A 24,714-nucleotide genomic window follows, 5' to 3' on the forward strand; every position below is an offset into this window, starting at 1 on the left:
TCTATCTATCTATCTATCTATCTATCTATCTATCTGTTGTGCTCTTTAACCTTCAGATAAATCAGGAACTCATAACTGGAATTTATTCTGAAATTGAATTTCAGATTTCCAGGATATGTGGGGGTTCCAACCATCTTTTCCTTAATTCTTTTGTTTAAGCAGCCCTCTGTGTATACTTTAACTGTTTCACACTCTTCAGAGGTTCATTCAGGTATATATGATCTCAAACCCCATTTTTGTGGGTTCAACTATATATTTCCCCCATCGGGCTATTTCATTCAATCTGATAAAAAATTCTGTAAGATTTGAAAGCTTGCTATTTGATGCCATGTTAGTTTTTGGTTGGTAGTACTCAAAGGACCCAGTCCTATCCCCCCCCCCCGGTCAATTAAGGGGCACCAAAAATGGGCATGCTGTATCCAGTGGGAGGGAGCAGATCAGGAGGTTTCAGAAGGGAAAGGAGAATCTTTTCTCCTTACCCTCCTATAAGCCTCACACTCCGCAATGGGTTTCCTCAGATCTGTACCAGCTCTGTAGCTGGTGCAAGTCTGAGGAGAGGAAAGGGGTGGGGAGAATGTGAAAATAGGGATAGGATCTGACATGTGCCATCACTGCTAGATCCATTCCCTCCCACAACCTCCCCCCATTCCTTCCCCCAACCCTTCCCCACACTGCTGCCTTACCTGCTCTAGTGGACAAAACAAGAACCAGTAACAGCAGCACTCCTAATGGAGCACTCCACTGATGGTCAGTGGCCATTTTGCAACCTGTCTCAACACACTCTGGCCTGGAAAGTATTGGGCTGATAAAGTAACTCTTAAAATAGTACTTCTCCTACCTTGGAGTGTGGATTTTTCTTCTAATGGACCAACATGGTCACCTGTGATTTTCTGGTTTTTTAAGTGCTTTTCAGTAAGTTTTAGGCAGTTTCCACCTTTCATACAAGACACCTCAGCACAGACAAAAGTAATTCCACAGCAGCGGAATCAATTCACCTATTTGTCTCTTCTCAGTGACAAAAATAGGTTCTAATTTTATACCCACCTCCAAAATTCATGTTTATGGAAATTATGAATGGAAGCAATCTAAAACTTATTTTTACAAAAATTAAATAGAATGGTTAATCTGCCTTGCATATCTCTGACAAAATTTAATACAGCTATTTATTTTTTTTCCTTCACTCATTCAAGGGTTCTTGAAGGCTCATGAGTGTTGGCTAGGTATTGTCCTGCACCAAGCTGCTCTTGAGAAAACTTAAGAGAAACAGTTGATAGGGTGACTTCCTTCTGAGCATTTGCTTCGGCATAGGAAAGGCGGAATATAAACCTTTCAAATAAATACATTTTCCATAAGCAGGTTTTGCCTTTGAGTTAAATAGAATGTACCATGGTGATGGGGGAAGCAGATGAAGAAATATGGACTTCTCCAAATCTCAAATTATTCTTGGATAGGAGCTTCATCTGGGAATGTCAGGATTAGGGTTCAGAACCATGTCCACCCCACTCTTCAATTTCCTGGATTCCATATGCAACTCAACAACTAGAACATGGAGGAAGTGCTGTTGAGGAGGAAATAATTAGGTTGAAAAGAACGTGACTGCCAGTTTGGATCTAGTGTTCTACAGGGATGTGGGCACTGAATGAATGAAAAACACAAGAATGAAGTACAGCTCTGTTCAGTCATTTTCCACCCCTTGCCACACATAGAACAAACATGTGGCAGCGGTGGTACAGAGGAATTTACACCTTCCAGAGACAGGAGCATTTAAATGCAGTTGACCCATAGAGGCTAGTTGCCGCCTGCAGGCTTGCCACCAAAGGGGGTAACACCAAAGGGGGTTGCCTCTCTGCGTCATCCATTTGGGGTGTTACAAGGGTCAGGGCGCTTGCCTTCTTCTGATCCCTTGGGATGGGGACATCTGGCTAGGCTCGGTACAGAATGAGGGACTTTTGAGGGTCCCCTCAAGGGATCCCCTTTTTCCTTTTCCTGGTTGATGACCGTGGCAGGGTGGTCTGTCTGTTTTGCTGTTTTTACCTACAGCTCTGTTTCTTAAATATGTTTTAATGGGGTTTTGAGGAGGTACCTTGAGTTTGTTTGCAGATTTGTTGGGACTGTCTTGGTTGATTACTGCCCTGATGCATGCATTGGACCTACGCGCATTGGACCTGCACACGTTGGGCCTGTGTTTACTGCTGGGCAGGTTGCTCTTGGTGTGGAGAAGATTAAGATCACTCCTTTCTCTTAGGGTGCAATCTTAACCTGTGCTGGAACAGGCAAGCCAAAAGGCTTGAACTGTATCCAGCGCAGAATTGTGGCCAGCAGCGGCTAAGGGGATACTTACCCCTGGGTAAGGGCTGCTGGCCACATTGGGTCTCTTCGGATTTGCACCACCTCTGGAGGTTTGAAGCTGCTCCATTCTTCCTGGGAACGGAGGTTGGGATCCAACATAACTGCCAGATCTCAGCCTGTCTCCTGCTCCTCGCCCGCCTGCCCCAGGACCACCTATCGCCTGCCCGCCCCGCCCAGTAACACCTCCCTCCCTCCTCCTCCCCACCCCCACGCCTACCTTTTCCGCTTATGTCGGCGCAGGCGGGCCGACACAAGTGGCTGAGGGGAAGCCGGCGCAGAGGATTATGTCAGCCTCTGCATGCCGGTGCTTCTCGGAGCGCCGGCCTGGCTTCCCCTCAAGGAGCCGCAAACATGCTTTACGACACGTTTGCGACCCTCCTAGGCCGGCCCAAGGGACATAGGGCACAGGACAGTTTGGATTGCGCCCTCAGGCAGATATCATGCTCCCTTATCTTCACAGAGGCAGGAGGTCAAATTGCACTGTGCACCCCAAGAAGCTTATAGATTCCTAATGGCTCTGGGAGATTTTCCTTCTTTGTCAGGGCTGGTGACTCATCTGAACCAGGCTCTGGTTAACTGGTGTACCTGGAGGGGGGTAAACGGGGCAAATCCCCTTGGCACCGACCCTCTGGGGGTGCCTCCTCAAGCCTCCCCTCTGCCACCTGCCCGCCTTTTTCTTTAAAGGGAGAGAAGCTGGCAGCTCCGCCGGCTTCTCTCCCTTTAAAAAAAAGCCTCCTCCCAAGGGAGGAGGGGCACCCAGGAGTGCTCCTGGAGAGGCAACAAGAAGCTGACTCTCTGGCAGCGACTCAGCGCCGGACTGGGCCACCCTCCCCTGCCCTCCAGGAGGAGAGGAAACAGGCGCCCTAGAGCATTAGCACAACTCCTGTCGCGCTGCGGCTCTAGCCCGGGTGCCCCTGCCCTCTCACCTCCTCTGGAGAGGCCTCTGGAGGTGAGAGGGTGGCCTAGAGCATCGCCCTGACACTCCAGGCTTCTGGGGCCCTGAAGGAGCCTTATGCACTGCTTGTAAGCAGTGGGGAGGTCTCCTTTGGAGTGGTCTGGGGCTGCTGGAAGCAGCACCCCAAACCACTCCAATGGACACCTCTGCACCACTTACAAGCGGTGCAGAAGGCTCTGTTGGGGCCTCGGTTGCCTCCTTCGTTCTCCCTTTTTTCCAAAGGGGGAATGGAAGAGGTAGCCACACGGAAGTTATTACGGTGACCATGACGTCACCGCAGTTACTTCCAGGTCATGGGTGGGTTGGCAGAAAAGGGGTGGGGGGCAAGGGGTGGGGGGCGGAAAACTGGGGTTGCCGCAGGAGCCGGGACCCCCAGGTACGCCACTGCTCTGGTTGACCTCTGTATAGAGGAAAAGTCCGAATTTCTGAGTCAGGTAGACCACCATGGCTCTCTGGTTTTATGTGGATCTTCTCTTTGGCAGTGCCTCAGCTTTGGAACTTCCTCCCTTTGAGATCAGCACCCTCCCTGCAAACCTTTCAACAGGGGGCAAAAGCTGTTTATTTTCTTCAAAACATTTTGGCTGTTTTTAGTTGCTGTTTAATTACTGTTAATTGGTTCACTATATTTTATCTTTTGCTGCTCATTTTATTGTCCTTGCTTTCCTGCTGCTCGCAGACTTGAATGAACAAGCCCTTACACTGCAGTACTATGTGTGATTACTTGGAAATAAGTGAGATTTACTTTCAGTTTATTCAGTGGGACTTACTAATTAGTAGGGATGTTTAGGAATACAACTTTAGTCAGATTTAGGATTCCAGAAAAACCATGATTTCAATTCTAGCATCATATTTTTTAGAAATAAAATGCAAGGATTATATAACCTGACTCATTGCACTGGAAGGATGCTCAGGATTTAAAGCATCCCTGATAAGCAATCAGGTATTATGAGTGCTAGAATATCTGCCATATTAGACTGAGTACTGTTAACCAAATACTTTAAGTCCCCAGTCCTATGTGCATCGTCCAATGGTGGTGAGTCTTCTGCGCTGGCACTGACTGACGTAAAGTGGTACCAGTCGCAAAAAGCACTCCACAGCACTCTATACCCATCATACAGCTGGCTTCCCTATTTTCCATGTGTCTGCTCCACACCAGGCATACTCACACACCAAAGGTTGTGGCTCTGAAGTTCCTGGAGAAGTCATGGCAGGTTCAGTGGTGTTTCACCTGTCTTCCAAGGTCTCTTTTTGAACAGCATGCAATGCAGATGTTCAAGAAAAAAGTAACTGAATGAAAACAACCTGCATGCAGTTTTTTTTTTAATGTATGTAAAGTAAAATCTTTTTTTTTTTCTCCTGATAAATTATCTCTTTTCTATTGTTACCTTGACAACTCTCCTTCTTCTCTTTTCTTTCCCTTTGGTGAGACTTGGCTGTAGTGACAGTAAGGGAGGGACAGGCAGAGCGACGTAAGTTGCTATGTGTTGGACAAGCTATTCTTGCTCTGTGGTATTATCTGGAAATGTAAACTATCAAGAACTGGGTCCATTTTGACAGAAGGTACAATATGTCTTCCTCTCTTCTGCCACCACTTTTTCTTTCTTTTTTTCTTTTTAAATTTAATCCAGGGCACACACATTTCACAGGCAAAGTAAAAACAAACTTGTTTTCATGCTTTTGCTGGGGTACTGTCAGGGTAGAGAAGAGTGAGGAAGCTCAAACATAATTGTAGTATTTTTAGCAGCCTACAGTCATGCATGTCAAGATTAGGATACAGCAGCAATGTGCTGAGCAGAGCCTTGAGAGTCTAAAAATAAGCCGCTCCTTTTCGCAACTGAAATTAAAATGAAAGAGAAGCATAGGTGAAGAGAGGGTAGCACTGAACAGAAAACTGACTTCCCATCCTATTCAGATTTGGTGAGGGTGGAAAAGTTGCCTTAACAGCAGTAGAGGTTTGTTTCGAATCTCTGGTACAAGGCAAAAGCGAGGGAGAGTAATCACAACCTCTTGAAGCAAAAATATTTGTACCGTCCATGTTTGCAAAAATGATTTGCTTCATAGTCTCAAATGCAAAACGTTTGGTGCCCCTGCACTTAGTGCAGAGGCGTGTTTGTGGGGGGGGGAGAGGCTTTCTAATGCAAAACACATGTTTTCAATTTATATCTGGAGCCAGACCAGTAGCTGTAACTTGGCCTGACAAAGCCTTATTGAAGTAAAAGACAGAGTGTGGTTTCAAAGCAGTTAGAAAAAGAACGGGAATGCTGTTCAGGAAATTCTTCAGGCATGGGCAGGGACTTGGCCGCAGTTCTGCTGTTGGAAAATCTGACAGGGGCAGCTTCTGAACGCAGGGTAGGCCTCGTGCAGCTCTGAAAGCAACACTGTGTCTTCTTCCCCACCTCAGTCCACAGATCTTGGATCTTGGATTTTCATCTGGCTACTGAAAGAGAGAGGTAAGAGGCTATTGTTCTCTTTCCCTGCAGCTTGCTTGGCATTGTCGTCCTTTTGTTCTGAAGCAGAAGGAACTGCTTGTGTTCTTTTAATGGTTTGAAGAAGAGGAAGTTGGGAAACTGGTGCTCATTTTGCAAATGGATTGCCTAGGGTTGCTGCCTTTCTAACTTTTATTTGTTCTAATCTTATCAGGAGAACTTGTTTCTCTATGTGTGTGTGTGTGTGTGTGTGTGTGTGTGTGTGTGTGTGTGTATTAAATTTCCATTAAATTTCAAGGAAATATAGGGAATGGTATCTGTGTGTATCGTAATTGTTGCACATGCAGATGTAACGTCCAGATGCATGCTGCTATTTTACTAACAGGAGACTGAGGCTATTGCTGAGCTGTTTTGGACAACTTGGGTAAGTAGCTTTCTGTCTACATTTGTAAGACACAAGAAAATTGTATTGCTCTTATTTGTTTATTTCTCTGCATTTTGCTCAGGCACTCACAAAAGAATAGAAAATACACTGCAGTATCCTTTAGGACACTCACAGAAAAAAAACTATATGCTCACAAGTCTTTTATTAAATGTACTTCAGTTCCACCTGCCTCTTCTCTTCTGGTGAAGTTTCTTTCCAAAAATAATGACTATAAGAAACATTCTTTTTTTAAAAAAGGGGTGTCTCTTCTGAGAGACTATTGAACGCATGACTTTTCTTATTTTCTAAAGTTTAGTGCCCTTTCTCAGCAGTGCCAATGAACCTTACCTGGCATGTTTGTACAGGATCTGCAGGTTAACTGCACAGCAGAGTTGTCAGTGCATAAAATGAGTCAAAAGGACACGCGGCCTTGTATCTTGAGGTAGCTTTCGAAGCCTTTTCTATTTGCCTTGCTTCAGGCTAGCACAAAAGCGTTTATTTTTTTGGGATGTGTTGAAGATGTATTTGATCTGTTCTGAGTGCCCCTTCCCCCTTTTTATAGGGAAGGGCATAATAACCAAAAAAAAAACAAAAACAAAAACACTTAACAGAACTATACATTGGGGAAAAGATCCAAATATGTGCCGTTAACTGGCAGCGCTTAGGTCAAGGTTTAAGTCAGAGGCCTGCTGCTTCTTTAGCCTGTGCACTTATTGATGTGTTCCATCATGGATGAGAAACTGAATCATCATCAGTAACAAGCTGGGTAGAGGTTTCACAGAAGGTTGTGTGTAAAGCAGATTTAGATGTAGTGGCAAGGTTATGGCCCAAGTGAGCTAGAGAAACAGAATAAAATACATAAATGTTAGTTTCATCTATCCATTAGATTTTGAATGCCCTCTAGACAAAGGCAATAAAGAGGAGGAAAGATTAAGGGACCTCTTAAGCATGTGACCAAGAATAGCATAGGCCATGATCTTACTGGCTAAGGGCTCAATCCTATCCAGATTTCCAGCACCAATGCAGCTGCAATGCAGCCCCAAGGTAAGGAAACAAATGTTTCCATACTTTAAGGAAGCCTCTGTGACTGCCGCACCATCACAGGATGCTGCACACACGCCATTGGCATGGCTACCCCGGCACTGGAAAATTTGATAGGATTGGGCCCTAAGCCATTCATCATCAGGGAAAATATCTTATTGCGATAATACATCTCATAATGCTGGGGAATCCATTTTGGAGAGTTGAGCACTGCATGCAACTGAACTGTAAAATGCATTGTTAATCTAATTGGTAGGAAATGGGAGCAGATTGACCCAGAGTGCAACACTCCCATTGGCTAGAATAGCTGTCAATTATGCTAGGACAAAGGCTGTAACTATCAGCACAGTAACAAATCAGTGCAAAAGGAATTAATGTTATGGGAGGTACTGTCAGGCCAAGGGCAATAGACCACCTAGATAAGAATCTAGTCTGGCAGCCATATAAGCATGGTGGGATCCATCCTGGTATCAGTTTCATAAAATCAGCTGAAGTTGGAGTCTGAGTAAACAGACTAATGTACGGTGAGGAACTATTCTGAGGGCAAAGATTAGGATAAGCAAAATTGATCTAGACTGAAAAGAGGTGGAAAAAGCAGATCACGAGCAGAATATTCAAAGCTGTGTGTTTCTCAGACTTTTTCAGATGTTCTGTAAGCATGGAGAGTCTTCAAACTTCCAGGATGTTGTGATAATATCCAGTGAACCCCATTTCTGGTAGAGATTTTTGTAAGTTATCGCACTGTCCTCCAAGTTCTTCCTTCCTCGAGAGCAAATTCCCCAATTTTGCCTTTATCCTTACCCATAATTATGAAGTTCCTTGTCTAACCAGGAACCACTGTCTTTTAACTACTGTCTGACTCTCAGAATGGGAAATCTTGTTTGTCTTAATCTTAATGCTAGGAATGAATGATCTGAAGTGAATTGGTCTCCCTCAAGGATTCAGCTCAAACATCAAAACCCTTTAGGTGGGGACAACCAGTCCCAATTTCACCATGTCCTGGTTTCCATTGGGGTGTGGGAGAAGGAAGTCCAGGATGGGGTAACTAGCAGCTCTAGGAGCAGCTCCAGCACGCTCTGTTGATTCTGACTGGCTGACCAGGAAGGGGACCTTGGCTCACTAACATTAAAATAAGGTGTATCCGGAGAAAAAGAGCTTGCTAGGAAACATTTTTCCATCTACTCAGTGTTGTCTGTTTAATTCTGGGGAGGGAGACAGGAGGAGAAGGCCTTATATGCTTTAATAGGCCTATGTCACTGCTGCATTACAATATTTACAAGTGAGTAAGTTTCAAATGGAACATATGATGGCACTTTACCTGTTCACACTAAAAAGTATGTGTATATGGACACAAGACACCAGCTATTATCTACAGCTGGGTCACCCTACCTTCCTGTATAATTTATTTCTCCCACCCAGGAATGAGGTGGAGGGAGAACAAAGCTCCAAGTTTTTTCCTACAGCAGGAGTGGTAATATCCTGTAGGAGCATTCAGGCACTGCTTTTGAAATGTTTTTCAACAAATTTAGCCAAAAGGAAGCATCTGGCTGTACAGGAGGAAAAGTGAAAAATTTGTCTATAGGCATATTTGAATGTCTATGGTCTTTCCCAAGAGCTGATTGAGAGACTGTACATAGTTCATGCTACATTAAGGCTACAATCCTATGCAAATTTACCTGCAAGTAATTCCTACTAAAGATGTGGTGCTTACTTGTATTGTAAGCGTGTATTGACCAGCACTAAAATATCAGAATATTTAAAAAAAAAATCTCATTGTGCTATGTATATATAGTGGGCCTTTGGTATTTGTCAGGAATCTGTTCCAGGACCCCTCACAGATAACAGAATTCAGCGGATAATGGAATCTGCAGGGTGGGACAGTTGGAAAAACCTGAAGTGCTGATTTTTGGCCTTCTAGACACCTTAGAAGGTTTCCTGAGGGTCAAGGAGTCCGCGCACAGTCTCCCTAGCCCTCAGAAGTCCCTCTCTGGTCACATTCAGAAGGTTAGCGTGCCCTGACCCCTGATTTGGGGTTCTGAGAATGGAACTCCCATGAGTGCTGAGGCACAGCTGTATGGCCACAAACATGTATTTGCCATTCTGTGTATATATGGCAGGAAGTCACAACCAATCCTGGATCTCGGGCATGTATACCTGAGTAATAAAGTGGCTCAAAATACTTGTTTTCCATGTACACATTAGAGTTTCAGACTGCTTGTAAAATGTTTGTGTGTACCTAATGATCAACTGGGCCAAGTACCCAATCCTATGCATGCATACTCAGAAATAAGTCAGTGGGGCTTACTTTCAGGTAAGTGTGGATAGGATTGCAGCCCATGTCGGAATATAAAAGAGAAAATCAGTAATCTTAATTCTGTATATGGGTTTCTCTCTATTTGTGTGTCTTAATCTCTTATTCTGTACTGGTGTGCTCTTTCGCTCAAGACCTATCCTAGCCACATAATTCAACAGGAAATTTGATGATAGTAATTTTCAAGGGAAATTAATACTGCATTGTTGTTGTTTTCATTTTTTGTAAACTTCAAGCACACTTGTTCAATAAACTGATAGTTCAGATATTGCAGCCAGGACAAAGAGCATTTCAGTCTCATGAAACAGGAAATCAAGAAGATGTTATTTCCTGGAAAGAAGTTGAAAGGGCTGAGAAACAATATGCTTTTGAAGTAACTAATGGAAAATGGTCTGATTTATGGAAACTGATACTTTTTCATTTGTGATATCTTCCAAATGCATTTAACTTATGACATCTGTGACAACCTCATATAAAAGCAACTTCAGATAGCATGCAGAGGTGATGACGCTACTTGGCAGTAGGGTGCGTATGTACTTTTGGAAGTCTCTGTAGGCAAAAACCACAAAAATCCCAATGATTTTTGGCCACATTTTGTGTCTTTACATTATGCCTCATTTCCAAGTAGGCTTACTTCCAGCATTTTGCATCTACTAGATTTATGCTTTGTTAGGGAACATCTTGGTTGCCTACTATTGAAAGCAGTGTTCTGGCCTGGTTCAGATTTGCCTGGTTCAGCCACTGTTATAACCTCTTTACCCTTTGTATCATCATAGATTGTCCAACAAGGAAAAGGGCAATGAAATAACATGGCACCTGTACCCTTTCAAACAATGGAGTGAAGGCAGTTGGGTTAACTGGCAGCCCTTTCTCTCCTCCAGCAACAGGCTTCACTGCTAAGAGAAACCTAGGTTAATGAGGTATCCACAAGCTGAAGAAAGGATTCACGGTGGAGTCCCAGTCCATCTCTTGTGGCAATGACTCTATCTCCGTATGTGTAACATTGCAACAGCAGCAGATATATTGGCATGCCTCAGGATCGAGGGAGGGATTGCAAGGGAGGGCACCAGGATGAGGTCTCTTGTTATCTGGTGTGCTCCCTGGGGCATTTGGTGGGCCGCTGTGAGATACAGGAAGCTGGACTAGATGGGCCTATGGCCTGATCCAGTGGGGCTGTTCTTATGTTCTTATGATCCCAGGAGCGCTTGGGAAGTGTGACATATGGGATATGTGCCTGGCTGCTCCTCATCACCACAACGCTCAACAGGGTTGGCCCAACATTTTTTACCATCCCAAGCAGCTATGCAACATAATACAAGAGAGGCAATAAATATCCTTTGTTAAATTGCATCTTCTGTAACATTGCAAGGAATTCTGGGGTGCACCCTTCAGGGTACATGTTGTTTTATTAACAGTTCCAGTAGCCCCCCCCCATTAGACAAGGCTTTTATTAAAAAGTTTAATTGCATTGAGCATTGAACTGGTTACTGTTCTACAAAAATATCTCTATTTTTTAATCTCTGAAAAAGGGCATCTTTTTAGTACATTTATTTCTGAAATATCTTTACCACTTTTGTTCCGAGGCTAGCTTTTCATCATCAAATTATTATGGAAAATTGTTTGTTAGAATAAATGGTAGATTCTTCGTGTGTGTGTATCAGGGTTATGATTATATTTCCAGGAAGAGAGTGAAAACTTTAGGGGGGGGGAACAGTTTAAACATTCTTTCAAGGTTATATTGTTTCTGGTTGCTTAGCTTCCTTTGCAGTAGCTGAAATGTGAGGAAAGTGGTGTGATATCAACTCTGTGACATTTTCCCCCCTTCCATCTTGAGGAGATTATGGATAGCAGTTGTGACTTGTATTCTTTCTGTTTGTCTTAACAATGCTCTTTAGGGTTCCTGAATGTATAACACCTCACTGTTGTTGCTTTCCCCACAGAAAATTGGACACTAAAGAGAAAGAGAGAGAGAGAGAGATGTGCATCTGTTAAATTTCATAGTGTATTCCATCAGTGTAAATCTCAGACTGTGTTCTTGTAGTCTTGAATCATGCCACTAAATCAGTTTCCCGGTACATCTTGCAGTTTTGTACTATTTTGAGCAAGACAGTGCTGTTTTCATTCTTGTACTGTTCCAGTATAAATCTTTTTGTGTGTTGTAGATTCTTTGCCTAAGTTGGGCATGGCATTTTCGCCTGTGCTCTGGACTGAAGGAATGGGAGGGGGGGGGGCAAAAACTATTATCTGGGATTTCAGGATGCACCCAGATTGTTTAAAACTGAAGCTGTATGAAATTGTGACAGGATGGCTGTGATTTTTACTATTTGCATAGGATAATTGGTAACGCAACTGTGCGGTTTTCAAGGAAAGTGTTTGTATACTCCCTTTGGGAAATAACTGTACTCTGAAATCAGACTAAATGTAATCCTCTGAATTTTCTTCAATTGTGATTCTTATCAACTTACAGGATATAGCTTTATTTGGGGATGGTCAACAGGCAGTTCATGGGCTGCTCTCTGTCCCCTGCTACTGTTTTTTCCAACCATTCCAAGAGCTGCTATACACCCTCCCCCACAGCATTCATTTTTTAGTCTAATCAGCACTACTCCTTAAGCAATTTTGCTCATAAAAGGATGCTTATGGAGGCCATAAGGAGCATGTGAAATTACATTTTTCATATGCTGGACTGTTCTCCCATTAGGAACTGGGAGTTCCACCCCATAAGCCTGCGGTTTTCAAACTCTCAGGGAGTTTGAAACCCGCAGTAAGTCTTGGCGGGGGCGGGTGGGAGGGAGCAGGGGCAGAGGGAAGGCAGCGACATGATCCCCAGGATTGCGTCGCTCAGGGAGCTGTAGGGACTGGGGTGCACCCTCCTGTCCCTGCAGCAGCTGTCCCTGGGTGCAGAGAGCTGTGCACGAGCGCCTGCAGGGCTCCCTAGGTCAGAGAAAGTGAGAATGAGATATCACACTCTGCCTCCGCAAAACCGGAAGTGGAACGCAATCTCTCCACTCCCATTTTCCCTGACCTGGGGAGCCCTGAAGGTGCTCGTGCACAGCTCCCTGCACCCAGGGATGGCTGCTGCAGGGACTGGAGGGTGCAACCCAGTCCCTGCAGCCCCGTCAGAAGGGAAAGTGGAGCAATTGCGCTCCACTTCCGGTTTAGCAAAGGCGAGGTGCGATCGCCCCACTCTCACTTTCCCTAACCTGGGGAGCCCTGCCGAAGGTCGCTCAGGGCTCCCCGCACCGCAGGAGGCTGCAGGAAGCTTGGACAAGTGTACCCAAGCCCCTGCAGCCCCCCTGAGCACCGCGATCCTGGGGATTGCGCCACTGCCTCCTCCCTGACTCCTGGCTGCCCCTGCCCCTTAAGGGGAAAGAGACCAGGACCCTCAGGCTGGGGCATCACGACACCCCAGTTTGAATACCACTGCCATAAGCCTTTGCGATCATGCTAAGGTGATTTCCCAAGTTCCAGTTGAATGGGTAACTGTAGTAGGTGAGCAAAAAGCAGTTCTCTTTTGCCTCCAACAGAGCTAAAACAGTGTAAGGCAGATGAGACCAGGGAGAAAAGAAGGAGCCAGAGCGGACGAGACCAGAGAGGTGGGCATGAAAAAGCCAGGGGGGAGGTGAGAAGGGCAGGAGAAACCAGCTGGAAGGAAGGGGAGGAATCGACAGGGCCCAAGAGAGGGGGCAAAGGGGAGGAGAAAGAACTAGGGAAAAGGTCACAGATGAGGTGAGAGAAGGGATGAAACCAGGGAAGAAACCAAGGTGCACCTTGAATTTTGAGAAACCAAACCTCACTGGACATTGTCATAACTGCCTAGGCTGAAGCTCACTGTGAGGACCCCTCCACCCATCTTCACCTGGGGGAGGGCCAGAGTAGTCTCCCCAGGTATCTCCAGCCCAAGCCTAGTTTGGATTGGATGGAATTTATGTTCCAGCAGGTGTACTAGGGCATGCCACATCCCTGGAGACCCTATCCTGGGCTGCATTTCTGAAAGAAGGCCTCCACATAGGGCATTTGGTGGCACAAGCTGTGGAAGAGGATCATAGTGGAAAGAATGATGTTAACCCAGGGAGGAAGACCAACCCCTTCCTTTTTCGTGTTCTTTTGCGATTGTTCCCTATTAAACATACTGTGAAGAGCACAGCATGTTTGGCCTGGTATGTCCATAGGCTTCACCAGCCCCCAGGAGATGGCGCTCCCCCATGAGAGGGGGAGGTGACATGCCATTTGTGGAATATTTGTGGAATTCTGTTCTCAGAGTCACTCATGTGATGCCATCCCTGTTGACATTCACATGTAGACAATTTATTCACCTTCGCTTTTAACTTTCGATGTGCTTCCCCATCTCCTGCTTTACCGTTAATGTTTGTAGTGCTATACTGTATATATTGTTTAATTTTATTGCTGTTTTAGTGGAGAGTCATTGTTTTGATTTGTCTGTTTTGTCATTGTTTGCAGTTAGTTGCCTTGAAAGTTTTATTAAAAGTGAGGATATAAATAGTCAAATAAAAGCCCCCAGAAGTGCCTTTCTTTCACTGTGTATAAGCAGGGGTCAGGTGCAAAAGTAGGACTTGAGTAAATAGGAACAGGGCCCCAGAAACAAGGACCTGTTCAGATATAAGAGTCTACTCCACGGTGGACTCAGAAGGTTTTCATAGATACTTCCTGTTCTCATGAACATAACCTCAAGAAAAGATTTGTTCTAGGTGAGGTTTCATAGGCATTTCTTCTACTCCTTGTGTAAGCTGCCCAGTGTCCATCAGTTTAAAGGGCCATTTTTTGTTCCAGAGATCACAGTCCCATAATAAAAGTTAGTGATGTCCTTATCTTCCACACTTCTGGAAAACAGAATGAGTGTCATTTGTTTCAGATGTCACAGCTCTAATGTTCTCTCTCTCTCTCTTTCTCTGTTCTGAAGATTTTGCTCTGATAACTTTATTACCATCTCTCTGCTGCAATGAGATGAATTCAGTATGTCCTTGCATTCAGCACATGCCATCAGCTCACACAACCATGTCAGCATGCACTTAATTGATAGCATAGAGATGAAATGCATGAGATGTGATCTGGTTCAAATGTTGCTTGATGGTCTTAGACCAACCACTATCTGTCAGTGTTAGCCTTCTGTTTGTTACATAGGCATAGTAATGTTGGCCTGCCATATAGATTTATTTTAAAAACAACAAATGTGAAGTATATGAAGTGCTTTGCAGGAAAAGAGTATAGAAATGATAAATTACGATGATGATGATAATGATGATGATGATTTCTGCACTTTGAACAATCAAGTTGCTCAGCTTTAGTAACTCAGGCTCAGTGAACTCTGTAACTTGAGAAAGTGCTCAGACATGTCCTCCTCGTAACTATTTATTCCTTTTTTCGTCAGTGGGTTCAGTTCCAGTTCAGATTCATCAGTATTTGTGCACTCTCTGGTATGGTTCAAATTTGGAAATGGAAAGCGAGAAGAGAACTATTTTCCCCCTCTCTTTTAAAATGAGAGGTGTGGGAGAGTGAGCAGTACTGCGATTCAGCTCGCTTTTGCACTGTGCAAAAGGAATAAGAAAAACAACAAACAGGCCATATTATAAATGATTGTCCCTTGGTGCCTGAGTATTGAGCCACTTACTTTGAACCATTTTGGGAGGATTTGATATGTGTTCAGGTTCCAGGCAACCAAGAGGTATTAGTTTCAGGTTTGGTTCTAGTTCACTGAAACAAAACAACTCTCTGAAACTCTTTTGGGTGTTTAGGTTCAATACAGCTCCCTGAAATGAAGACCATCAGGCCCTTTCTTTCTTCGGAATTCTCACAATTTTGTTGCTGCTCTTGAGCAAAATCATTGTACTGTGATAGGCATCGAACAAACCCCCCTTCGGCAAAGCAGTGCTAAGTCAGAACCTGCAGTGAGTTAACTTCCTTTGGTGTGTAGCACTTGGCCATTATTTGATTGAGCTAGAGAAACATTATATATTAAGAATGCTTCAGGGAAAGAATCCCAGCACCACCTCTGTGTGCCCCCCCCCTTTTTTTTTTTGGCAGTTAGGAATAATTTTATTTGAGATGATTTTTTGTGAATTAAGGCCTCAGAGAAGTAATATTGCATCCTCAAAACAAAGTGCTGAACTCAACTTCTTTTGCAAAACGCATGCAAAATTTTCCCCTCAGGATTTGGAGGGGCCCTAGAGTGCCTGCCTTGCAAAAACCTGGTGCTGCTAAGAGAGCTATTTGAGATCAGACTTTATGGGAAATTCCTGTATGTGTGTTGAAATGTATATAATGTACCTGCATTATGATTCACTGCTATATAAAATAAACAGAGGCACACAACAGGAACAAACCACAGGAAGGCTTATTTTTTCCAGCAGGTATTTCCAAAACGCTCGATACTGTATGCACGTGTGCTTCTAATTGTCCAGCTTGAACCTGCCGCTTCACTTCAATGTAGTCTTGTTTCTTCTAGATGCCTCAGGAACAGTACGCACACAGGAGCGCCATGCAGAACTCAGACGGTCCACATGTATATAAAGTGGGGATTTATGGCTGGCGGAAGAGGTGCCTCTATTTCTTTGTGCTACTCCTAATGATTTTAATTCTGGTGAACCTTGCCATGACCATCTGGATTCTCAAGGTTATGAACTTCACAATTGTAAGTAGAAGGTGCTAAGGTTACATTTGTTGTGCTTGGGAGGGGGTGATGGACGTTCTTCAGGTTGTAGTGCTAAGATATGCCTCTGCAATGATGTAGCATTTTGGATCCTAAATATGCACTCAGTAAGGCCACCATGTGAAAAGAGGAAGCCTCTTTGACATCTACTAAAAAAATTTAACAGGCAAAGGATGTGTGGGGAGGGCTGTTATTTCATTACTCAAAGGTTTGCATGTCACACTTTTTGGTACAGGACTTTCAATCCCAGTCACCAGCACAGTGAAGGTTACTCTTCTCCACCTTCCTTTGTTCATAAGGAAACATTTCTATCAATTTCAATGGGAGATAAAAATCTGCACAAAAGTTAAAGCTTATCCCAGATGAGGAGATTAGTGTAAATCTCAGACTACCGGCCTACTACACAAGGGTTGTTTTTTCAGGGCAGAAGTCACAAGAGACCATTTCAGTGTTGTTCAAACTAGGAAGCATATTGTCCGTACATACGGAACGAGAATGCCTTGCGCTGGGACAGCACAATTTTGCTTGTAATACAGTTCTTCTTTTAAACACATACATGATGCGCATGCTGCTCTACATGCAGATCCTTAATGAATAAAATCAGATCATAGTTTGAGCACAAAATTTATCCAGGAACAAAAACAGACTGAATACTGTATATAATCCTAGGATAAATTTGAATGGCAGCTTCCATTGGCTTGTTTATGAGAAGGAAGCAAATTTTTAAAGGAAAAAGCACTTAGTAAAAGACTCCCTTGTGAATAACTGTATTATACTGCATCCACTCCCTTTTCCTTTCACATTTCTTCCTTTTGGTGAAGGTCAAATCAGACCACATATATTGTTGTGCCAGCCACTGAGAGATTGCTTAAATGATAAATAGCACTTCATGCATGTCCGAGAACTTTTTTTAAAAACAGCACTGTAATATAGAGTGATCCTATAGACTGAATGATTAAAAATGGTACAATAAAGGCATAATTTTGGAACTGACTTGCTCTGAATTATATTTTGGGACTAATACATAACAATACTCCAAACACTAAACCATATGTTCCCATGCTTTTAAGCCAGATTCTTAGGGCCTAACCAGATGGTTTTGTTTTTGTGCATTTTGAACTGTTGTTTTTCAAGATCCAATGCCTATCCCTGCATTTCTGTTGTGAAAAGTGTTGAATTTTTTCCCCCTAGTACTCAATTCTAATGTTTTGTGTTTGAAAAAAGAGGTGATTTTTCCCCTTCTCACAACCCAGCAAGTTTGTCGGTGAAAGTGAGTAGTCTGCAGAATATGGTGTCGTGAATATGGTTGCACAACCTAGACAGTGCCCAACCCATCACTGGCAATGAATGACATAGAATTCTGTGAAATCCTAAAACGTATACGCTTTTAAAAAAAGAAACTTTGTAAAGGCTGAATACTTCTCTATTGTAACACTTGGGTATTCATGTAGAATGGCAGGTACTAGCAAAGCTACACCGCCCGCCCCCCCATGACAGTATTCTTTTAATGTAGGAACTAAGGCTTCTGTGGCCAGAGTTGTCACTTAATGAGGAATTCATCTTCTTGGTTTTAAGGCCACGTTCTAGACTAGACTTGGGGAATGTGGCCTTGAACCCAGAAAATGAATTTCTCATTAAGTACTCTTAGTTTCTTGTTTATTTCCTAGTTTGACTGCTGTATTCTTGCCCTTTCCAGTGCTTCTGCACATCTATGCCCTGCTTTTAAACCATTGTGACAGAGTATCACCATGGCCTGCTGCTATACTACACTTCCTCTCTGCACCAAGGCTATTCACATATTTATCTGCCGATACTTGATAGGAGCATATGTAGCCCTACAGGGCAAACCTAGTGTTTTTTTTATAGCTTGTATATGTTGGAGTTTGGATACCCTGCTGCCTGCAGGACTCGGGGGGGGGGGGCAATGTACTGTCCATAGACCTGAGACCATCTACATGCCCTTGTATGGTTCTTGCAGAAAGTGTGGTTCTTAACACTATTTTCTTCCTCCCCTACTTCTTACATTCTCTCTTCCTCTCCCGACCATCACAGGAGAAGGATGTACTCTGCCAGGACTCCATGCCCTCCAGGCCCATCCTTGTCACACTTCCCCTCCAAAGTAAACAGCTCTAGGGTTCTCTGTTCCCAAGTAGTAGTGCCTCTGATTGTAAGATGTATGTAAGCAACTGGGAGTAAAATGTTATGAAACCATACCCAAGTCTCCATTCCTGTGTACATTTTATTGATAGCAACTAACCTGTCTGATGGCATATTTTTTAACCGTAAGAAGGGGGTGTTTTCACTTACTCTGCTTCCCCTCTCCCTTCCAACAGTAAATACCTTACAAAGTAGTAGTGTTTAACTATAGTATGAACCAAAGTTACAGTTGTTTGTCATTTTACAAAGCAAGTATTCTCTTGGAATGTGTGTAATGAACAGCTAACTGGCTACTTCCTAATGCTTTAATCGTTTAAAAAAAACAAACAGCAGATAGAGAACTAGTTCTTTTGCTGCTGTGGTTTGCTGCCAGGTCTTGATATGGCCATTTTAAGTCCTTAACAAATTTGGTGAAAAAGCCTTCTATGTTTCAACCTCACAAGCTATATACTTGGGCATATCTAGCAGTACATAAGCTGTTACCCTCTGACTTCCTGCATTAAATCACATGAAGCTGCCAGTACTGCCAACACTGGTCTATCTGGAGCAGCACTTCACTAGCAGCAGCTCTCCTTGGTATTAGGCAGGTGTCTTTACCTCTTCATCAGTCTGAAATTCTTTTAAGTGGGTTCTGAACTAGGAACCTTCTGTATGGGGAACATGGGCTGTACCACTGAGCTGTGTCCTTAGGGATATAGGCAGATGCCTGCATTTGAACTCCCAAGCACTAGTTAGGCACAGGATTTTTCAGTGGCTCAGAATCCCATTAAGTTTGATGGAGCAGCACAGGGACCTATTACCCTGGTCCAACACACCATTAGACTCCAGTGCTGTAATTTTTTATGAGCGCACTGTTTTTAGTGGTAGCAGAGTTCTTTAGCACGAAAACATTTTCTTAATTGCATTGCATGCACACAGGTTTATTTGGCAATTCAGTATTTCTGGCATCTGGATTAATGAATTGAAACTGCTTTTGAAATGCATGCTGTTGAATGCTATTATGAATACAAAAATAAATACTATATTTATTTAAGGATGAAACTGGAAGAAAAACATGCAAGTACTTCATTTTAAGTAATATGGAACCAAGTAAATATATTTATTATGTTACATTGCATGGATTTATGAAATGACGTACAGTGGGGAGAGAGCTAGGAGAGAGACTTTTTCTCCTTCTCTCATAATATTAGAAGCAAGAGACGTCCAATGAAACTGATTGATGGGAGATTTAGAACAGTCGAAAGGGAGGTGCTTCTTCACGCAGTGCCTAATCAGTTTGTGGAACCTGTGACCATAGGATGTGATGGCCACTAGCTTGAATGGCTTCAAAAGCGGATTGAACAAAGTCACGGGGAACAGGTCTGCCAATGGCCATTAGTCATGATGGCTGTGCACTTCATGGGGCCCTCATCCACAGATTCATCTATTCATCTATGTCTTTATTGCACCATTTTAATCATTCTGCAGATCCATCTATTCATGGATCGGGTCCAGACCCTCCAGTGTGTGCACTCTGTGTGCAGCCTCTCCAGAAGTGAGGGGAGCTCTGTGAGGGGAAGCTGTGAAGGGCTTCTCTGGGCCTCCCAATGCCTTATAAGGCATTAAAAAAATTACTTCCAGTTTTTCCATGAAACCAGAAGTTGTGTGTTTTTGCCTTTAGAGCTCAGTCTGAGCTTGGCAGAGGCTAGGGACGGATGTCCTCAGCCTCTGCTGAGTTCAAAAGCCCCTCTGGAGGCAAAGGGAGCAGTCCCCTGGGACTGCGGGGATGGACCTTTGTCCATATCTGCAGTTTCAGCAGTCCACAGGGGTTCCAGCACGGATCCCCACGAATAAGGGGGCATGCCTGTACCTCCAATTTTGATTGCAGTGTGCTTCTGAATACCAGTTGCAGGGTAGCAATGGCAGAAAAAAGTATGCCTTTCTCTCTTGCTTGTGGCCATTATGTAGGGTGCTGTTGGGCCATTGTGGGAAACAAGATACTGGAGTAGATGGGCCTTTGACCTGATCCAGCAGGACCTTTCATATGTTCTTATATAAATTAAGACTGCAGGTCTCCTCCCAAAAGGTAATTTCCCCCCCCCCCAATATGTTAATTCATGCAACTAGAGTACAACAGTGTAAACTTTCCCCAAACTTTTTTGACTGGTAGCTCCCTTGATCTACTAGGCCAGGGGTGTCCAAAGTTTTTGGCAGGAGGGCCACATCAGCTCTCTGACACTGTGTCGGGGGCCGGGGGAAAAAAAGAATTAATTTACATTTCAAATTTGAATAAATTTACATAAATGAATATATTAAAGATGAACTTATATGAACGAATGAAGGTCTTGCAATAGCTCAAGGCCTATAAAAGGCCTTGCACAAAGCAAGGCTGGCCTTTCCTTTGCTGCCGCTGCTGCATCACAGATGTGAAAGAGCAAGCAGTGGAGGGAGCCCTCATCCCACAGCTCACATGAGAGGTCAAACAGTCGCCGTCAATCTGAGAGAAGTTGCGTTGGGCCAGTGTGGGCTTCAACAAATCTCCGGAGGGCCAGAGGCTCATTGGAGACTGGGGGCTCCCTGAGGGCCGCATTAAGAGACCTTGAGGGCCGCAAGTGGCCCCCGGGCCGGGGTTTGGGCACCCCTGTACTAGGCCATTGGACACAGCTCCCCCTTAGGTTTACAATCCTATATGTTGCATAGGGGTTTTTTTGTGAAGATTCCCTGACTCTCCTGGCTGGTTTCCACAATTCCCTGGACAGCCACAGCTCACAGTTCAGAAACCACTGGTTTAAACTGACCAGCAAAACCATGCTTATTCCAATATGTATCTTTCTGCATGAAACAAGATGTTATGTCGGTAAGATTAATAGAAACTCTATACTAGTTATAATAGAAACTCTATACTTCCAGCTAGAACTATCCTGTGTATTGGAATCGCAGAAGATCTGGCGAGGAGATAGGATGTGGTGTCAGCAGTGACCCCTTTAAGGATTAAGGCCTGAGTGTAGCATTTTGGTGCTACTTGAGGAGCAGCTTAAGATGCTGCTTTGGTGTGGCAGAGAAGCCATGGCAAGAATTAGATAACAGACACAGGTTTCAGAGAGGTTGAAAATGCTGGAAGCAGGAGCAGGAATGAAATCAAGGGAGAAGTGAAGTGTCTCCCAGCTCCTGACCCAGCTTTTTATTTTTATTTATTTATTTTTTTTCAGAGAGGTTGAAAGTGCTGGAAGCAGGAGCAGGAATGAAATCAAGGGAGAAGTGAAGTGTCTCCCAGCTCCTGACCCAGCTTTTTATTAAGTCTCAAAACACATGATATAAGGCTACGTAATAGGGAAATTTCTAAGAGGATGTTGACATTCATACGGGCTGTAACCTGCCGGCTCTCTAGCTTAACCACAAACGCATTCCATAGATATGATTTCTTCATAACATTTTCAAGGCTAGCTCTTTCTATAACTTTCCACTATTTTCCAGGGCACTGGCTTTTCAACACTAAACATAGATAACAAAGCATTTGCGCAGTCGCAGGTGTGCCTGCCAGATTGCCAAATATGCAAAGACATCTCAAAGCTTAGCGCCTGTACATTCTATATTTACTACACCTGGGCTTTCAGCAGACATGTGCTGCACTGCTGCAGTCACTAGAAGCAATGAGGTCTCTAGGGATATAAGGAGCACCTGATGGAGGATTTGTGGGTTGTAGGTGGAGTGAGAGTGGAGGAGGGAGAGGAGACTTGCTGGCTAAATGGACTGACTTTCTGGCTAACTGACCTACTGGCTTGTTGACGCAAGGACTGACTCATCGCTTTACTTATCAGAATGATTCTCTGGCTAATTGACTTTCTGGCACACTAATTCATGAACTGGTGCACTGACTAACGAACTGACTAAGCCAGGGGTGTCCAAACTTTTTGGCAGGAGGGCCACATCATCTCTCTGGCACTGTGCTGGGGGCCAGGAAAAAAAGAATTAATTTACATTTCAAATTTGAATAAATTTACATACATTTACATAAATGAATATATTAGAGATGGAACTTATATGAATGAATGAAGGTCTTACAATAGATCATGGCCTAAAAAAGGCCTTGCACAAAGCACAGCCAGCCTTCCCTTCACTGCCACTGCTGCATCACAGACGTGAAACAGCAAGCAGTGGAGGAAGCCCTCCACCCACAGCCCAAGCAAGAGGTCGAACAGTTGTCCTCACAGTGAGAGCAGTTGCATCAGGCCTGCATGGGCTCCAGCAAGTCTCAGGAGGGCCAGAGGCTCATTGGAGACTGGGGGCTGCCCACTGGCCAGATTGGAAGTCCCCAAGGACCACAAGTGGCCCCTGGGCCAGGGTTTGGGCACCCCTGGACTAAATCAACAGAGACTGCTGAGTATTGGAGAGCTGAGGTGGTGCTGCTGTACCTGAAAGGACTGCTGTTTCAAGACCCTGCAGACTTACAGGCAAGCCAGCCACTTACTAGTCTCCGTCTTGCTGGTGCTGGAGTACAGTGGCAGTTTGTTATGGTATCAGCCCCAGGCCTGCAGGGAATTTGCAGGCTGGATAGAGCAAGGCCCGATGTCTTGGCCTGACACACAGCATAGCATCATGGGAGTGGCTGATGCAATACCTGGTCACCAGATACTGTCACCTGGTGTGTCACCCCATGTATCACCAGATGGTGAGTCAGCACATCACCAGACAGTAGCTCGCCTCTCATTGGCTAACGCCAGTACATACTGCAGCCTATGCAAGCTGCATTGTGGGAGATGCAGAGTGGATTGTGTGCGGGAAGCTACGTTGATGAGGATCGTGATTTGTGTGCTATCAGAACTGTTTGCTTTCAGGTCTGCTTGGATCTGTAAATATCTTGTACATAGTAAAGGACATCTGGTGGTGGACAACTGCTGTGTGTCGTCTTCATTCCCGGGAGTGCGTTGCCTGGCCTTGAGCTGCAGATACAGCGCGGTTTGGCTGCTTGCTTACTGCAACACAGTTTTTGTGGTGTGCTAGACCTAGCTGTGGTTAAGCTAGGGGAGCTAATTAGCTGAAAGTGGGGGCCCAATTCTCTAAATGAAGCTTGGATTAGGAATCTGGCAAAACATCCTGTCAGTAAGAGTAGCTCTTAGAGCTACTTACATACCACTTTTCTTAACCATCCCAAAAGTGTCTGTGCTCACTCCTTCCCCTCATCACCACTCTAGGAAACAGACCTACAAAGACAATCCAGGAACGCTTATGCTGAAATGAATTGGTTAGACTAAGGAACTTCAAGTCCTTTCCAAAAATAAAGTATTAATGAATTGTTTGACAGGAGCAAGTCAGGAAAACATCTGATGAATATGAGCATCAGATAGATGGATGAAAAATTTAAATTAGTTCTAAAGAAACGCTGGCATAATCCACATGTGAAGTTAAACGTAAACGTAACTGGAAGAAATTCAAGTATTATACACAAAATAAAGCATTAAAAATATTAAATAAATGTTGAATAATTTTTATTTCTACATTTTAATAAATAATAAGAAATAGGATGACATCAGTATAATTACCTACCAGAAAATTAATGCAGTCAATATTTCCCCACAAGCAATAGATGAAATTCTGCATCAAATGGTATATAACATGATAGTATTATTCCTAAAAGCCATGATTTCCAGAATTTTTGTCACTTAGTGTGTCACGCCCCCCCCCCCCCCCCGAGGATATTTCATTGGCCTGTTTTGACTTAAGGCAGTGATTCTCAAACTTTTAACACTGGGACCTACTTTTTAGAATGACAGTCTGTTCAGGACCCACTGGAAGTAATATTATGTCTGGAAGTGACATCATCAAGCAAAATAAAATAAACAAAGTAAAGTAAAACAAATAATTAAATATGGGGAAGCCAGCCCTGTTTCACCAAGTGAATTTTCTCTGTAGCCTGCCTGCAAGAACACCCCCCCCCCAAAAATATTAGTGAGATTTTCAGCCCTCCCCAGTGCCCAGTTCAGTGTTTGTTGGCAACCTTCAGTCTCGAAAGACTATGGTATCGCGCTCTGAATGGTGGTTCTGGAACAGCGTCTAGTGTGGCTGAAAAGGCCAATTCGGGAGTGACAATCTCTTCCACGCTGGGAGCAAGTATAGTGTGTCCCTGGTCTGTCTCCCTGGCTATGGGCCTTCCTTCTTTGCCTCTTTGCCTCAGACTGTTGGCCAAGTGTCTCTTCAAACTGGGAAAGGCCATGCTGCACAGCCTGCCTCCAAGTGGGCCGCTCAGAGGCCAGGGTTTCCCACTTGTTGAGGTCCACTCCTAAGGTGTAGATGCCTTCAGTGTAAATTCTTATATTTCAAGCATAGCTCTATCAGGACCCACCTGGCTTTACAAGTCTAAAAACAAATAAATGGACCTTACCAGCTGAAGCCTCTGTTTTATTCTTT

At 44.0% G+C, this 24,714-nt stretch overlaps 1 protein-coding gene and 1 long non-coding RNA gene across 11 annotated transcripts in view; one reads left to right on the forward strand and one right to left on the reverse strand.

Annotated features, from left to right (window-relative positions):
- The window catches only part of LOC136639777 (uncharacterized), a 75,771-nt gene extending 70,956 nt beyond the window's left edge, over positions 1-4,815 (reverse strand). For 6 of the 7 annotated variants that reach the window (XR_010793726.1, XR_010793724.1, XR_010793725.1 and 3 more), the window contains exons 1-2: positions 4,690-4,815; positions 4,475-4,548 (exon numbers count right to left, since the gene is read on the reverse strand). This is a non-coding gene — a long non-coding RNA (uncharacterized lncRNA). Of the gene's footprint in view, positions 1-4,470; positions 4,549-4,689 lie in introns of all 7 variants that reach the window. The other variant, XR_010793727.1, reaches the window with a different exon arrangement.
- SGCD (sarcoglycan delta) overlaps positions 4,809-24,714 on the forward strand; it is a 236,451-nt gene continuing 216,545 nt past the window's right edge. Inside the window, exons 1-2 of one of the 4 annotated variants that reach the window (XM_066614273.1) lie at positions 4,809-4,864; positions 15,970-16,155. In XM_066614273.1, coding sequence (XP_066470370.1) covers positions 15,970-16,155 — 186 coding nt within the window. In that variant the 5' untranslated portion in view covers positions 4,809-4,864. Of the gene's footprint in view, positions 4,865-5,467; positions 5,755-6,133; positions 6,155-7,854; positions 7,924-15,969; positions 16,156-24,714 lie in introns of those variants that run through there. The other 3 variants (XM_066614272.1, XM_066614276.1, XM_066614274.1) reach the window with 3 other exon arrangements.

The sequence above is a fragment of the Tiliqua scincoides genome, chromosome 2, assembly GCF_035046505.1.
Source record: "Tiliqua scincoides isolate rTilSci1 chromosome 2, rTilSci1.hap2, whole genome shotgun sequence".
Classification (NCBI taxonomy): Eukaryota; Metazoa; Chordata; class Lepidosauria; order Squamata; family Scincidae; genus Tiliqua; species Tiliqua scincoides.